This window comes from Fukomys damarensis, unplaced genomic scaffold (genome assembly GCF_012274545.1).
Source record: "Fukomys damarensis isolate Sample0158 unplaced genomic scaffold, DMR_v1.0_HiC HiC_scaffold_36, whole genome shotgun sequence".
NCBI lineage: Eukaryota > Metazoa > Chordata > Mammalia > Rodentia > Bathyergidae > Fukomys > Fukomys damarensis.
This window is the reverse complement of record NW_022900948.1, coordinates 32,239,987-32,255,811: the sequence shown is the minus strand read 5'-3', so window position 1 is coordinate 32,255,811 and position 15,825 is coordinate 32,239,987. Positions and strand designations below refer to the sequence as shown.

At 44.4% G+C, this 15,825-nt stretch overlaps 1 protein-coding gene across 1 annotated transcript in view; it reads right to left on the bottom strand.

The window, feature by feature from the left end:
* The window catches only part of Pappa (pappalysin 1), a 240,106-nt gene that overhangs the window by 51,321 nt on the left and 172,960 nt on the right, over window positions 1-15,825 (bottom strand). The window contains exons 12-16 of the mRNA XM_010639469.3: window positions 14,502-14,615; window positions 13,485-13,620; window positions 11,274-11,487; window positions 2,745-2,913; window positions 423-606 (exon numbers count right to left, since the gene is read on the bottom strand). Of these exons, the coding sequence (XP_010637771.1) occupies window positions 423-606; window positions 2,745-2,913; window positions 11,274-11,487; window positions 13,485-13,620; window positions 14,502-14,615 (817 nt within the window). The remainder of the gene's footprint in view (window positions 1-422; window positions 607-2,744; window positions 2,914-11,273; window positions 11,488-13,484; window positions 13,621-14,501; window positions 14,616-15,825) is intronic.

Below are 15,825 nucleotides of genomic sequence, written 5' to 3'. Positions count from 1 at the left end.
CCACAAATACAGCAGCCTTGGGCAGACTCTTTAAATTTTGAGGTTCAGTTTTCTTCTCTGCAAAATGGAAATATAAATGTCACTTACCTCATATGGCTTACTGGGTCCTAATTATGTAGAGTGAATTAGTTGTATCAGTACCTCATGTATCTTTTTCTACTCTCTTCATCCCCCTACACCTCCCTCTACTAAAATGTTCAGTCTTGAAACATATTTAACTGACATTTTTTTTATCCACATATTTTTTCTTAGCTGCACAATGGGAGCAGTTTATACAAATACAATTGGTAGAAAGAAAATCAAGAACACAGATAAAACCTGCTTTGACCCTTGGGGTTTGAGACCCAGAAGGAAGCCTGGAAGTAGCCACTAGGTTTCCCACAGACAAAGAGAAGCCAAGCAGAGGCAAAGACTCATGATACCTTTCAACTGTGCAGGGTGACGACACTGAAAGGAACATTTCCTGCCAAAGGTGGTGCCTTCCAGACAGGAGAAGGAGGCTGCATAGACATGATGGTGGTCGGGGACACCGCAGTCCACTGGCTCACATGCCACCTGCTTATTCCACTTGCCTTCTGTGCAGGTCACTGTGACACTGGGTCCAGTCTGAAAAGCAGAGATAAGCCCAATAAGGGCCAGCAGACCAGGCCCAAGATGGGAGGCGAAAATACACTTCATCCACATGTGACATCTCAGTCCTTCTCCAAACACCAAGGAGACCAATGCGTAGTGCTTAACATTAGTTCATTTTTAATGATTTCAACAGCTGTATGAATTAGAAATTTCAGTTCAGATTTAAAGGCACAAAAACCGAAGCTTAGGGACACTGTGTGATAAATGCCTGGATAAAGGTGTACGCGGGACACAAACCCAAAGACTTTCGTGTCTCCTGGATCATTATTTCCACTGGGATTTGGGAACCTTCCTAGGTATGGTAACATCTTTCACAAAACAGATTCTGAGTCATGGCTAAAGGGGTAGAACGCTGGAGGTTGATCTTAGTTATCTTTTATCAGAGGTGGCTACTACGAACCTAATGGAGTGTTTGTTACACAGTAGGTATTGCTTTGGGATAAAAGAGACCTGAATGTGTCTTTCATGTCATCAGACCATGTGCAAGTGCCTATCTTCTCTTGAGCTCTCCTACTAGTAAAATGAATTGATTAAATCTGACAAGTGCCCTATGAGCCACTCCCTATTCTGAGATTTAGTGGCTCAGTAGTCAAGAGAAAAAGATATGAAGAAGAAACAAGGCTGGGAAAAATGAAAGAGTTGGCAGAGATATAAATTAAATACTAGAGGATGGTGAGGCTGTGTAGGTGGAAGGGTGAGGCCGTGCTACAGAGCCAAGAGAGAGACAGTCATTGGCAGCCCAGAGGCTTCCATTCAAAGAGAAAGCTGCCAATTCCCAAAATATTGGGGATGCCAAATATTGGTCTGGGATTGTAAAAGCAAAGGACATTTCCCTCTGTTAAGCATACATCAAAGGGAGTAGAGATCTTCCATTGCCAAAACAGCTTAATTGTTTCCATAGGAGTTCAGACCTGCCACATCTGACACACGGAAGGAAGTAGGTGTCTCAGATGACAGGCCCAGAAGCTCTGTACAAACAGGCATACCCAATAATAGACAATGTGCCTGCGTACCTGGAGTGCAAAAGCAGAATCAACTGGCAGAGCCCTGGAAAAGCCACATCCAGAAACAGAGCTCTGGACACATCAAATCCCTGGGACAGCTAACCTGTCCCATTCCCCCATTCCCCACCTGAGACTCCAAAGCAACATCTGGCTGAAGCAACACTCTGCCACATCCTCAAATCCATTTACCACTGCTCATCAAAGGCAGGACACATCCCATTTCTCATGCACTCCGGTGATAATTTCCTAAATCGATGTGGGCAGCAAGAAGTACCTTTGTCAATCATGATCTGATTGCACCACTTGACCCAGCTTGACGCCCTTGCCTCAAGATGTAGGTGACTTCAGGAAATGTAAAAATTCCATCTGTGGCATGCTCCTTCTCACCAGGATGGTTCCACATACTACTCCTACCAATGCCAGAGCACTGTCTCTCCCTTCTTCCCTTTGCCTAGTTATCTGCTTCTCAGTTTTCATGTTACTTCTAGAAAACTTCCACCAAACCCACTGTGCTTCCTCCACATTGTACATTTCCCTCTACAGTATGTATCACTCTGTGAAGTCACTGGTCATGAACGGTCCATCTCTTCTCTCCACCAGGAACAAAGCTCACTGAGAACAGGGCTAGGTTTATGTGATAACAGCTTTTCCTCTAGGACCTAGAGCAGCATCTGATTTGTAATGAACACCCTTTGCAGTGAATGAATGAATGAATGAATGAGCATCTCATAGTCAGAGGGCTCACCGCAGCCCATTCAACTATGGCAGAGTTTAACTAGAACAGTTTTATTCTATGTGCTCAGTCCGTGCTCTTGCAGACCTGCAGCTTCAACAAAGACATCGATGTATATATTATGTGGAACACACTGCATGGGAGCCCTTCTCTTATAAATGCAGACTGATTTGTTGGTTGCTTGGGGAGGGAGGGAGGAAGAGAGAGAGAGAGAGAGAGAGAGAGAGAGAGAGAGAGAGAGAGGGACACTATATGTATATTATATGGCAGCAATATTTTCAGAGCACTATTTTCAGTGCTGTTGATTTTGCAGAGAACATGTTCCAGCCTTCCCCGGGCTGGAGGAGGACTCAGTGCTTAGCACCTACACACACCTGGCTTTTGATCAGCTCATCATCGCGCTGTATCTGGAGCACGTAGCCTGTCTGGCAGCTGACAGTGCACTGGGCACCGTGGTAGCGGTCGCTGCTGGAGCAATTGAGAGAAGCATTCTCTACGGCCAGCTCTGGGCAGTCAGAGGCCTCGCAGGCAAAGTGCACACAGCTGAGAATGGAAGAAAGAAGAGAATGAGTATGTTGTCTCACGAGACATTTGCACTCCAGATGGAGGATAAGGACTCTCCAAATTTTCAGGAGGCTGAGACTGAGGAAGGGAAGGGATGTTACTAGGTTAAAGAAGACCGGAGGCCATGCTTATGGTTTACCATTAAAAGTACAATATATGGGGACAGATGATCCAGATTCAAATCCTGTCACTTGAAGGCTTTGTATGAGACCAAGATTCTAAACTGGTAGAGCCTCAGTTTTCCAATTTATAAAATGAGAATCATTAGGATTACAAGTATTTTTTGCCAGGCACAGGACTGAAAACCTTCTTATAGTTTATAAGAATATTCATTTATAAGGGTCACAGGAGAATTAAATCAGTTAATTCAGAAAATACACATAGCAAAATTTTTGGTGCCTATGAAGCACTAGGTGATTGGTCACTAATGTTATAAATACATAGATGCTCCATCACTTAGAAGCCATGTGACTCTGGGCAACCACATCTGCTTTCTGAGCTCAGTGTACCTTCAAATACAGTTAGCTCAAGGAGCTGTGAGACTCAGCTGAAGTGATGGAGGCAGAAGTCCAGTTAGCTCAAGGAGCTGTGAGACTCAGCTGAAGTGATGGAGGCAGAAGTCTTTCCTAAACTACAAAGTGACTTAGGAATTGCTAGTGAAGTTGTACAGAGATCAGGCCTAGGTGTCACTGCACCTGCCACTGCCTGTTTTTCTTCTAGGCTAAAATTCTGTGGGTTTTTGGGGGGGCAGGGAATCGAACCTTGAACTTGCGAGGAAGGCAGTGGAACCACTGAGCTAAATCCCCAGCCCTTGGCTAAATTCTGCCCCTTCTTCACGTCTAAGCTACATGTCAACTTCTATGTTAACTTTTCCCTTGTGTCCTCGGGTGAGCTCTCTAGCAAGTACTCTGACTTCCTCTCTCTAACATAGTTGCCTCATGCTCATTGCAACAAAAACACAAATCCTGGGTGCCCACCAGGTTCTGGAATAGGTGCTAATCTTTACAGATACGAAAAGAAACCACATGTAGCTCCTATGTTTGATTCTTTCCTCTTATATTAGTTATGCAGACACTCAGTAATATTAGTTACTACTCACTGATTGCTTACACACATGAGCTCACTGCAGCCTTATGATAACCCTTTGAGCTAAATGTTATTCATTTTACAGTTGGAAACATGGAGGGCCAGTAAGACGAAGTTACCTGGGTAAGTTCTTCCCCACATGTGTGACCCAAAAGTCTTTGTTAACCTTGACCCACAGTCCTAGACCACAGCATCCTTGAGAGGCAGAGAGGTCTGTTTAACCTCAGTTACCACTACATGGTGAATACAAAGTGCTTTGCACATATACACTGCCAAATGAAAAGAGACAAATGAAGGCTCCTAAGTATTGTTTTGAGGTTGAGCTGGTGATATATAACACAGAGAGCTTCTTAGGGATACTTCTTTGTAACTGTCCCCTCTCTGACACTGTCTGCTCTGACACCTACAGTATGCACATATGGCTACTTTTGCATCCAGGACCTCCGCCTCTTATTTCCCCGTGTTCATCTAGGATAGTTTAAAACCAACCTCAGGAGAACGTTCTGAAGTTTTCTTGGTGCCTGCGTTAGGACTGCACACTGAGCGTTTGACTGGGACATGCTTATTACCCCCTGAACACTCTGCCTACTGCTCCAAGTAGAGTGAGAAACAAAGTGCGAGAGACAGAGGAGCTAAAAGCCTCCAAGATGTGTCACAGCAAATTCACTCTCTTAAACGGTCAGAACCTCCCTGAGGAGGCTTTGCACCCTTCCTATACATCCTCCCTAGACTCAGGACAGCAAGGGACACTTACTGGGCTATTCCCAGTCTCACCTTCTCACCCTTCTCCTTGTTCCTGAGCTCTCGGTACTGCACCATGTGGAGATCTTGAAGAGGCTGTGACTGTGGTGTCAACACAAGGGCTTTGACACCAAACGATGCATCTGTTCACGTTGTGTAAGCGCTGAGGGAAGGAGCCACATGGTTCCAATTTAAATAGATTTACTCCATAAGCTACTACCAGTTCTCAAGCTGTTTCTGACCTGTGCTTTCCAGTTTAGATATTCTTATTTGCTCCATACTCCCAGAAGGCTCCAAAGGTCCTGCCCTTCAAGGATCCAGAGGGAAAGGTGACTTTCTTCTCTGGGCCCTGGAGCCATTAAGGTAAAAAAAATATCCTTTTCCTTGTTCTGTGCATGTTAAAGTTCTTCTTCATAGGTGAATGAAAAACTGAAACACTCCCTTTCCTTAAATGGAAAAAGCACAGTGCTATATTGATGGGGGACATCTAGACTCAAGTTCTAGCTCTGTCATGTATCAGTTGTGCAAATTTTGAAGTGTACAAAACATCCTAAGCCTCAGTTTCCTCATCTGTGAAGTGGAAGGAATAAAGTGATTTATTTCTTGGAACTGTCATCAGGGTGGATTGCTGCCCACTTGTTCATCTATTCAACAGACACTGGCAGAGCCTCGCTGAGTACCAAATGCTACTGGAGAGGACCAGTAAGGTGTGTGGCATCCTTGGTATTTAAGAAGGAAGGTCACGTGGCAAGGAGAAGTGAGCCGTTTCAGACAGTAATGTCTACAGGAATGACATTACAATGAAGTGAAATTGCAGATAGGATTGGTTTTGGGGAAGGGGCAGGACATGTTTTATAGAAGGATCCACAATCAAGGGACACCTTATTTAGATCTAGATGAAATGCAGTAATCGGTTGTATAAAAATTGGGGGTAAAACGAGTTCCGGGCAGATTAAAGGGCAAGTACAAAGATCCAGAACAGGATGGAGTATGTATGTTATCAGAACAGAAAGGTCAATGTGTGAGAAATGCTTCGGAAACTATGAAGCCCCATGGGACGTTTGTCCCTCTACTCTGTCGCTTTCTGCTCTCGAGGGAAAATATGTCCTGGTCTCATGAATTATCTGTCCAAAAGTTCCCTCAATCAGATAAGCATGAGCAGCACTGGAATACTGAGAAAATAGCTTCTATATTTCAAGACTTCTCGAGGAGTTCAATATTTTAAAGCAGATGTCCAGAAGAGGCTAAGGTGAAAATTATTCCTCAAACTCTGAAGCCTTTTTTTGAGGGATATTTCTTAGCACTAGTGTCTTCCAGAACACACTTTGGGGAGTAAGGCACTCGTGGTTTTTTAGCACATCTATCTGAACATGGCTTGCATGCTTGCAAATGGGAAGAAAAGATGGCAGGAGGTCATATGTGTCAGGCATTGGCCATTATATTTTATTTATATCACCTTATTTGCAATCACACAATAACTCCTTAAGGTAGTAATATTATTCTCATTTGGACTATGAGTTGTAAATGGCTTGCCCAAGGGCACTCAGCCTGGACAGAATTTGGATGGAGATCTGCCAGTGTGTTCCCTAACTCCCCACTTCTTCCTTTTCTATCCTTTTGGTTGAAAAAGGTTGTGTGAACACAATGTCCCAAAATGATAAACATTCCCCCAGATGGCCCTCCCACATAACTCCCCGCAACAACCCTGTCATTTCTGAAACACTAAAGCAAAAACAAGAACAACAAGGCAAAAGAAAAGACTGATTTTTTTAATGGGGGAAGGGGTGATGGATGTTTAATGCGAATAAGAAAAGAAGGAAAAAGTAAAAGACTGTGAAGGGAGAAAGATGGCTGGCTGGATGCATGAAAGAAGAGATACAGATCATTGTATCATCAAATTCTCACATCTGGGCAAAGGTAGAGACCCAGTGCAGAGCTAAAAAAAAACCTTCATTAATTTTCTTTTGTGCATTTATTTATTTACAGACCCAAGTTCCATAGGGAAGTAAAATCTTATGTGACCAACCAATTCCTTAATTGTTGTTCCCATTGTTAAGTGAAAGGAACACCAACTATACCTAGCAGAAGACACCTTGGGCAGTACTAAAGCCAACATAAAGGTACAATTAAATGGCTCCTAATTTGGCCCTTTGACTCATGCTTTAATTCCTGTGGCCTGCTACTTAGCTACAATTATGCTGTGGGGATACAAAGCCAATGACACATCCTAGGCTGCTCAGATGGAGACAACAAAAAAGACAGCATGTACAACACTGGAAAATAAAAGGAAACTTTCTTTGGAGATCACTTTTGCAGGATCATTTGGGAAAAGAGGCTGAGAAGGAGATAACATAATAGGACCTCGTGTTTTCAGCCAAAATATGAAGCTGCTGGGGCAAGCGATCCTAACTGATTCTTCTACAATGGATTTCTAAGAACCAGCATTGTAGTGTGGTATACAGGCAAGGTTTTGAAGAGTAGGAGATACAAACTCAGCGTATCAATGTACAGGGTCCAGGCAGACAAGGGGACCTGGAAAAATGAAAGGTAAGGTAAGCCAGGGATGGGATGCCCATAGCAGCAACACATCAAGGCAGACTAGCAGGCCTGCTGCTTTCAAATCTTCTGACTTATTTAAAGAGTTCCATGAATAATTCTGCTTCTTAATATCAATTCTCTTGATAATTAAATGTTAGCAATTAATTAAAGAAGATAACTAATGATAGACAAATGTTTTTTTTTTTTAACACCAGTATTGAAACTCCTGGTGGAGAGGAAAGAGAAGCAATTTCTGAAAACCAGATTAAAAGGCAGGTTAAACCTTCAACTCACTGCCTGACTGTGGATCTCTCTTCTCTTGCCTTGACCCTGTGTTTCCTTTCAAGTGAGGAATTAGGGAGAATTATGAAGAATTAAGGAATCTTCAGAGTATCAACTTTCAGGTGTCATTGTTTTATAAAGACAAAAAAAAGAATTATATAATATCAAAGCTCTCTGGGGTGAGAAAAATTAGGCTTTGATAATCTCAATTATTGACAAGGATATATAGGGAAATAGGAAACCTGATGGATTACTGATGGTGGTTAGAATTGAAGAGTATTTTAGAGAAGAGTCAGGCAACAGTCAAATAAACATATGACCAGGCACAGAAACCCCATCTGAAGAATACAACCCAGGCCAGTGATTTCTAACCTATGGTCTGAGAGGCACTGATTCCTTTGCAAGGTGGGAAAACTGGGTGAGGGTGTGGGCAGCAATGTAAAACCTGTTGTTCTCTGGCCACAATCAGCTTACTCTGTGTTTGAAATTCCATATGTGCATTGCTATATAGTCATCTAATGAGGTATTCCACACCTGGAGCCCTGGCAATACACAGACCATGGAAAAGCTTGGCTTCAGTTTTTGGGTCCCCCCAGACACAGTCAATGCCATTCTTGCTGCCACATAAAGAACTCGCTCCCTACCAAAGAAGGCCTTTCTAAAGTTCGCCTTCTATCAGTTAGCATCCCTTCTGTCTCGCTGTGTCAGCATGTAGAAAAGGTGAAAGAATTTGGGTAGAGGAAGAAAGAGAATGCAAAAAACTTAAGAAGTATGAGTCAGGAAAGAAGGAGAAAAGAAGGAGATGGGAAGAGGGGAAGAGAGGGAAGGAGGGGAAGGAAGTCAATCGACTAAGTATAGGGCCTATTGAATTTAACAATGAGCTGTTTAATTTCTGTTGAGAATCACAAGACTAGATGGAACAGTGTGCTGTGTGTGTGTGTGTGTGTGTAAAATAAACACATTGGGGGTGCTCAATATTATGACTATAATTTTTTTATTGAAGAATCCTCTTTCCCCACCCCATCTCTTTGTCCCCAATAGGTGTGAAGCTGGGATTTGATAAGAATTCCACAACTGGATCTCTCATTTGAAATCTGACCCTGCTTTTGGGGGGTCTCAGAATTTACACCAAGTATACTGCACAGGGACCGAAGATCCTTGAATCTAGGTCAGAACACACTGCCTGCATTGATTTTACAACAGCAATGATTCTCCCATGACCGCCCACTGGATATCACAGTGCTCTCACGAGAAGAGAAGGAAAAGGAGGAGAATAGGGTGGGTGAGGAAGGGAGGAAAGACAGGAGGAGAGAGATGAAGAGGGAGGAGGAGAGGAGGCAAGAGAGAGAAAGGGCAGGGTGTAGCAAGGCAGGAAGAGGTGTAGGAGGGAGAAGAGGACAGGGTGCACGTGGGAGGTGGAAAGGGAAAGAAGACGCAGCAGCCCTCATTACCTGGGAAACAGCTGAGAGAAAGGTGGGGCATTCTAACTACATCCAGCTGAAACCTGTGCTATAAAAGTGATACTATTTACTTTGGTAATTTTGAGAATGAAGCAAAACATCCCAGGGCTTTGTGCCGTGGTTGCTTATTTTTCTTTTCCTTCCTCTTTGTTTGTTTGTGTTAATGCATTTACACATTTGCAGAGTCTTGCCTGTTTTGGTAAATGCCTTTGCAGCTTCCCATGAACAGCTGCTGTCCTTTCCCCACTGGAGCATTCAGGAAGAAATGCCCCAGCCCTGCAGTCTCGGCCATCCCTCCTCAACCTTATCCAAGCTCACAGACAAGCCAGCCATGGCCCTCTGGGCTGCATCTCCATCCTTTCACTCAGAGTTGCACTGAGTATGTGCTCACTTGTGACCGGCCAAACCTTAAATTCCTCTCCTCTCCTCCATATGCCTGATGCAATGGGCAGGGCAGACTCAGGGGCAGACAAAACAGGATTTTTCCATCCTAGAGCCTGGATGGATGTCCTTGACTCACTGTTTCTCTGTGACCTCCCAGAAAAGGTATGAGAATGAAATAGGATGATGCTCTGATCAGGGGTTCAATAAATATTTGTTCCCTTCTCTCTTCTCTCATCCCTCCTCACTCTTAAGAAACAAAGACAATTACAACTGGAGAGAACCACAGAGAACATTCAAACTATCATCATTCATTTATAGATTGAGAAATTGAGGCCTAGAGAGAGGGAAAGATTTGGCAACAGTCATACAGAGACAGGGCAGCCCTTTGACACAATCCAACGTGGCTGCTTCACCAAAGAACTATACAAACATACTGATGGATTTGTTTCAGAGGTTGGACACTTCTTCCTGTTAACTCAGGGCACAGGAATCGTCAAATGAACATTCAAATAACTTAGTGCTGTCTTCAGCAGACTTGTGCATGGGCTGGATGGCCAGCTAAGAATGGGAACACGTTGTAGAAAAAGTCTATAATGGACGTGGATTTCCCATTAACATTGTTTCCCTGCATTCTGAGAATTAAGCTATTTTTATAGAGTCTGGAGAGCAGGGGATAAAAAAGCCCTCTTAGAGTGAAATATACAATGAGTGATATTTAAGGAGCTCTTGCCTTAGAATGATTGCGACACACTTTGCACAACAGAAGCTGGAGACAGTGGGTGCAAAACAATGTGGATTTTGCAACCACCTTTTATGTCCTCTGTTAGAGCAGGGGCGTGGGAAAGGCTGAAGTCCCCCTCCCCTCCCCATTTTCTTCCCCACGCCCTCAGGTGTATAGGGAAAGGCTGAATCACCCAGTGAAGGGTGTCATTCTGATGAGCCCACCACCATGACAACTCCCCCCCCCCGATTCTGGACCCCATTCAGCAAACCTGAGAGATGCTGGGAAACTCTGGGCCCATGGTCCCTGTCTGGGCCCTGAAATTCTGGATAGTAATGCCAAGCTTTGGACACAATAGGTGTCCTAGATCACCACCGAGTCTTCTTCCAGCTCTGACTTGAAGAACTGGACCCAGAGTTCTGTGCAGAGAAGCACCACCATCATCATTGCAAAGTCACTGCAAATATTCTTTATTGATATCAAAGTTCCGAAGCTCATATTCTCTCCAGGAAACACCACTCCCTTCTATCTCAAAATGAGGTACAGTCACAAATGCCAAGTCCATAGTGCTTTCTGGAGTGACGGTATGCAACTAAAAGACAAGCTCCTAGGCCATGGAACTCTGGGGGCAGTTCTGCAGAAGGAGGGGAGGTTCCACCCACCTCTCAAATGCACAGTGAATTGTGATGAAACCAATGCCAGTGTCACTCTGTCCTTGATTTAAGAAGGTTTTGCCTCCTGCTTGTACCACCAATGAAGCTGCATATCCCAGCACTACAGAGCTGAAAGAGCAAATCCACCCGCCCTCTCTTTGTTCAGATAGGGATGCTGAGCCCAGAGAAAGACATTGCCATTTTCAGGTCACTTCCTATTGCCAACTCTGTACTGAAGCTTGGAGAAGGAGGGTGTTTTTCCACCATGCGTCCCGTTTCCCTCGCTCACCCCAGGAGTTCAGAGACCTGTGGGCCTCTCAAGCCCAAACCCTGAGTTGGCCAAAGTTCAGAGAATGGAGAAGGGAGAACTGTGCAGACGTTTTACAGGCACACAAGCAGCAACTCAAACTCAGAATCTCAGGGTTTCCATGTGGCTACAAATGGCACAGGGTGAGCAGGCCCAGGATGCCTTACCTCTGCTCTGCAGGGCTGTAGGTCTCTCCTCTCTGGCAGCTGCTCAGGGTGACAGGGTCAAAGTTGTCGAAGGAGCGGAGGGCCACCCCAGAGATGGCAACCAGGGGCGAACTGAAGCTCACACGTACCGCCTGGCTGTGGTAGAAGGGCTGGCTGAGGTCATGGACCACAGGGATAATCAGGGGATTGTTCCTGCAGCTCAGGACATGGAGGCCTGTCAGGGGAGACAGAGGGCCGAGGGGCCAGGCTCATTACTCAAGGCCAGTCACGCCCTCCCCAATGGGCCCTTCCTGAAGCCCCCAGACCCTTTCATGTCACTGCACAAAAGCAGCATTGGGCGACCAGTGAGGATTTTGAGTTTGATTGAAAGTTTCTTTGTCTGCTATTTTTTCTTGGTTCCAAATCTTTCCAATCCTGCTGCCTCCCTGCCCCCTAAGCTTTCCCTTCACCTAGTGCCCACAAGCCCTCTCCCTCTCCCCAAGGGCCACCCCTCATGCAAGCATCCCAGGCCCTCAGCTCCCTCCCACATCGCCAGAGGGTTTGATGGTCTGAGCTGCTAGTTTTTAGGCTGCCTGTCTAGATGGCCATAAAAGTGATGGAAATAATTCACAGCAACAGGCCCCTTGCAGGGTAACAGGAAAAAAAAAAACTTGTTATAGGAAATACACAAAGTTGGAGCAGGTCTGAGGAGTAAGAACCCCTCTATGCACCCTCCATGCAGAGCAGGAGATAGACACAGGAACTCCAGCGACCCACAGTACAGAGTGAGCAATGAGACCAAGCCTGCTTCACCCAAGAGTTCTCCATTCTTGCTTAGAAGAGGCAGCAAGTCCCTAAGCTTGGGGAAGGATGACAGAGAGTCAGGCAAAGAATACAGAAAGGAGGAAACGAAAGGGAATGAGAAGGTTGGCTAGAGTTGGCAAAACGGAGATTGGCTTTGGTGGATTCGGGTATAAATGTGTGTTTAGCATGTTCCTGTTGACCAAAACTCTGGAAAACTCACTAAAGATTCTATGTTTAAAAAATTGTACATCTAAAAAATTGCATAAGCCTGGTAAGCAACCTGGCAGCCTTGCTATAGGAGAGTTCTTCCTTGTAGAAGCAGGAAGCCCCAAGACAGCAGGTGTCTTTCTCCATTCCTGGGAATGCTGGAAAGCTCAGATGGGTGAACATATAAGAACTTGTGGGTACGGACAAGGAAAGGCAGAAGGCTCCGACACCAGTAGCAGGATCCAGGGAGCTACTGGGAGCTCACTTCCCCCCACTCTCTTTAGAAACCTCTCCTAGGAGCCCTTTGCAATGCCAGGACAACTATGAAAATATTTATTTGTCACTTAAGGAAATTTCTCAGGAATCCAGAAAACTCCAGAGGGGCTTTCTTTCTCTTTCTTATTAATATGTTCCCCTTTGCCTTTAAAAGTGACTAAATAAATAAACATGAAGACAAAACAAAACAAAAATCCTCTCTGCTCCCCCTGGCTTCAATCTGACCCCGACATGACCCTGTGTCTGCTTACTTCTTATGGGTTTTTGAAATGGGCTCTCTGGGGAATGGTGTGGGCACAGCTTTGAAGTCCAGGCTCTTGGGCTTGCCCGGAATTCCAAACACTCAGAAGGGCTACCCAGAGCTCTCCAGGGCAGACTGAAAAAGAGAGGGTGTAACAGGGATTTCTTAGTGCTAGCAGGGATTTCCTAGCGCCGGGATTCATGCTGGTCATTGTCACAGCAGTATCAAGGAGTGTCTAGCCATGTTCTTAAAACGGGCATCGCTGTTTCTGCGCATATGAAGACAGCAAGGCACGGAGAGGCTGAGAGAACTGTGCAACCTAACAAAGTGAGTGAATGGCAGCCATGAAATCAAACTTTGGCAGTCGGCTCAGGAGCTGGGTTTTCTACCTGCCTCTCCATTCCTGATCACAACAGAAAGCTTTCCTGTCCTCTTCCCACAGGATCTCCTACGGAAGCTATGCTGGCGTACAGTCGTGTAGGGCATTTTTGCAGACACCTCTGGTTAGAGTTTATGACTCTGAAACCTGGCTACTTAGGTTCTATCTGAATACACAACCACATCTTTAATGAGAACACCAGAATGCCAAAGGGGAAAGAAACAAGAAAAACAAAAGGGGAAGGAAGAGGCCATTCTAAGCTGAGGCACAAGCGTGGAAGCAGGCACCATGAACAAGCCAAGCCAACCCAAGAGAACATGCTTGCCTAGATCGTGACTCTGATCTTCGGTGTCAAGCAGCTGCACGCTGATGGTCTCTTGCTTTTGGTCCCCATAATATGTCCCATCAGTCACCAGGTGGACAATGACAGCTGCAGCAACCATTGGCTGAGAGAAATATGCCTGAAATGGAGAAGACATGGCGAGTCACTCGGGTATCCAATCATGTGGTAGGCAAGCAGCTAGGCTGTGGCAGATTCGAGGAGAATCTGCCCCCTAAGCTACTCATTAGGGGCATCAGATTGGGTGGAAATTGGTGAAAATTCATAGTAAGGAAAGCAGGCCTGAGTTAGAAATGCTGTTTCAGTCTTAGCTCTGCTTCTTTTTACCTGGCTCCACAACACTGCAAGGATGGTCAGCTTGCTCTGCGTCTAAATTTTCTCATTTCTAATAGTGGATTACAGGGAAAAAGCTATCTTACAGGGTTACCATGAGATTCTGGTAAGACAATGGGAATAATGTGGCAAGCGCAGGACCTGGTGCACAGTCAGACCACATAAAAACGGCATGGAATTTGTTACCCATCACTTTTCCACACTAACATTTACACTGGGAACTGAAGACATGAAGCTGAACAAGACATGGTCCTTGCACTTCTGGAAACCATGGGATTCAAAGTAGGTTAGGGACACGAAAGTTGAAATCAACACAAGCCACAAAGATTCAACACTCAACTTTGGAATATCATGTGACAGGTGTCATACAGCAAGTGGCCAAACATGTGCCAAACTGGAAATCAGTGCAGACTTCAGGGAGGAAAAGATCATTTCTAAGGTACTTAACATAACAATAAAATCTTCAGGCAGGTAGAAGTTAGCCAAATCATTTGCCAGTACAAGAGCAGTTAAGGAATTCTATTTCAAGAAGCACTTACTACTGTTTTATTCCCTGTCCTTACACTAACAGGCTTAGCACATGGATGAACCATCTTGAAACAAGATCATCACAGCAGGCAGTGCTTCCTGGGACCCAGTGCTGAAGATGCCTCCAAGACTCGGGCTTACCTGGAGCCAGAAAGCTGTCTGAGCCAGTTGCGAGTATGGATAGCTGATGGTGCAAGGGTACCAGGCGTGCTGAGAGATGCCTTCACTGAGATCAATCACCTTGGTTCTACATACCTGGAAAAAGATACAAGAAAAAAAATAATTTTTTAAGGGTCTTGAAGTCTTCTTCATTCTAACAAACCTTTACTATCCATTTGTTTTGTTCTTAGTACCATAAGAGAAAGCATTGATAACTAGATACGAATCTGCTCTGGGAGCTCACATTCTATCTTTGAAGCGATACTCAGTGCTATTAAGGAAAGAACTGATGACATATTCTGGTGGTCAAAGTGACAGAGACAGTCACACCGGGTCAAATCCTGAGGGAGTCAGCATTGAATTGGGCCTCGAAGGCACTGCAGAAGCAAATGCTCAGGGGAAGGCAAAACTCCAAAATCTTTAGCTGTGATAAACTGTCTGGTATTCACAGAGCTCGGAGAATGTGGGGTCGGGGTGGAGAGAAAGCAAATTGAAGTATTTGATCTTGTGATCTCATGTCTTGAATGCCAAGCATACTATTTTAGAACAAATATGTAAATTGTGCCCGGAGCTGTATTAATGAAAAAGACTATGACAGTATGATCATTTGCCTCCCTACTACTAATGAAAATTAATTATATTACTTTGTAGACACACACACACACCCACCCAAAAAACACTCAGTGACAGATAATAGAAACAGGAAGCATTTATAGATAAGTAGAAATTTTCAAACTTAAAATTGTGTTCAAATATCACTTCATTTATTGATTTCTTCATTCACCCAAAAGATGTTGATTAGATTACTGCTGCTATTTGCCAAGCACTCTCAGACAAAATAGTAGAAGACAGAGGGTGGAGGATTTACAGCAAGCATTGTGTGCAGATATGAAACAAGAAATCACATAGACATGCATAACTGTAAACCAATCAAAGCATTATGTTGGACAAGGATGGGACAACTGATTGGTCAGGCATGGTAGAAGCATTTCCAAATTAGTGCCTTCTTGCTAATCTTTAATGCGGTTCTACTCTCAAAACCTACCTGTGATGTGAAATAGGAAGAAAAGGACTAACGGTGTAGGGGACGTGGGAAGGGTAGGGGAAAGGAAATAAGGGAAAAGAAAAGAATATGAGAAAATGAAAAAAATGGAAAAAAGTTTTTATAAATGGGGGGGTAAAAGGAGGGCAGGGGTATGGGGAAAAAAAAAGAGAAACAAGACCTGTCACATAAAGGTACAAGATCCCAATGATGAATGTAACTGCACTGTATACCTAAAATGTGCCAATAAACTCTGAGGAACAA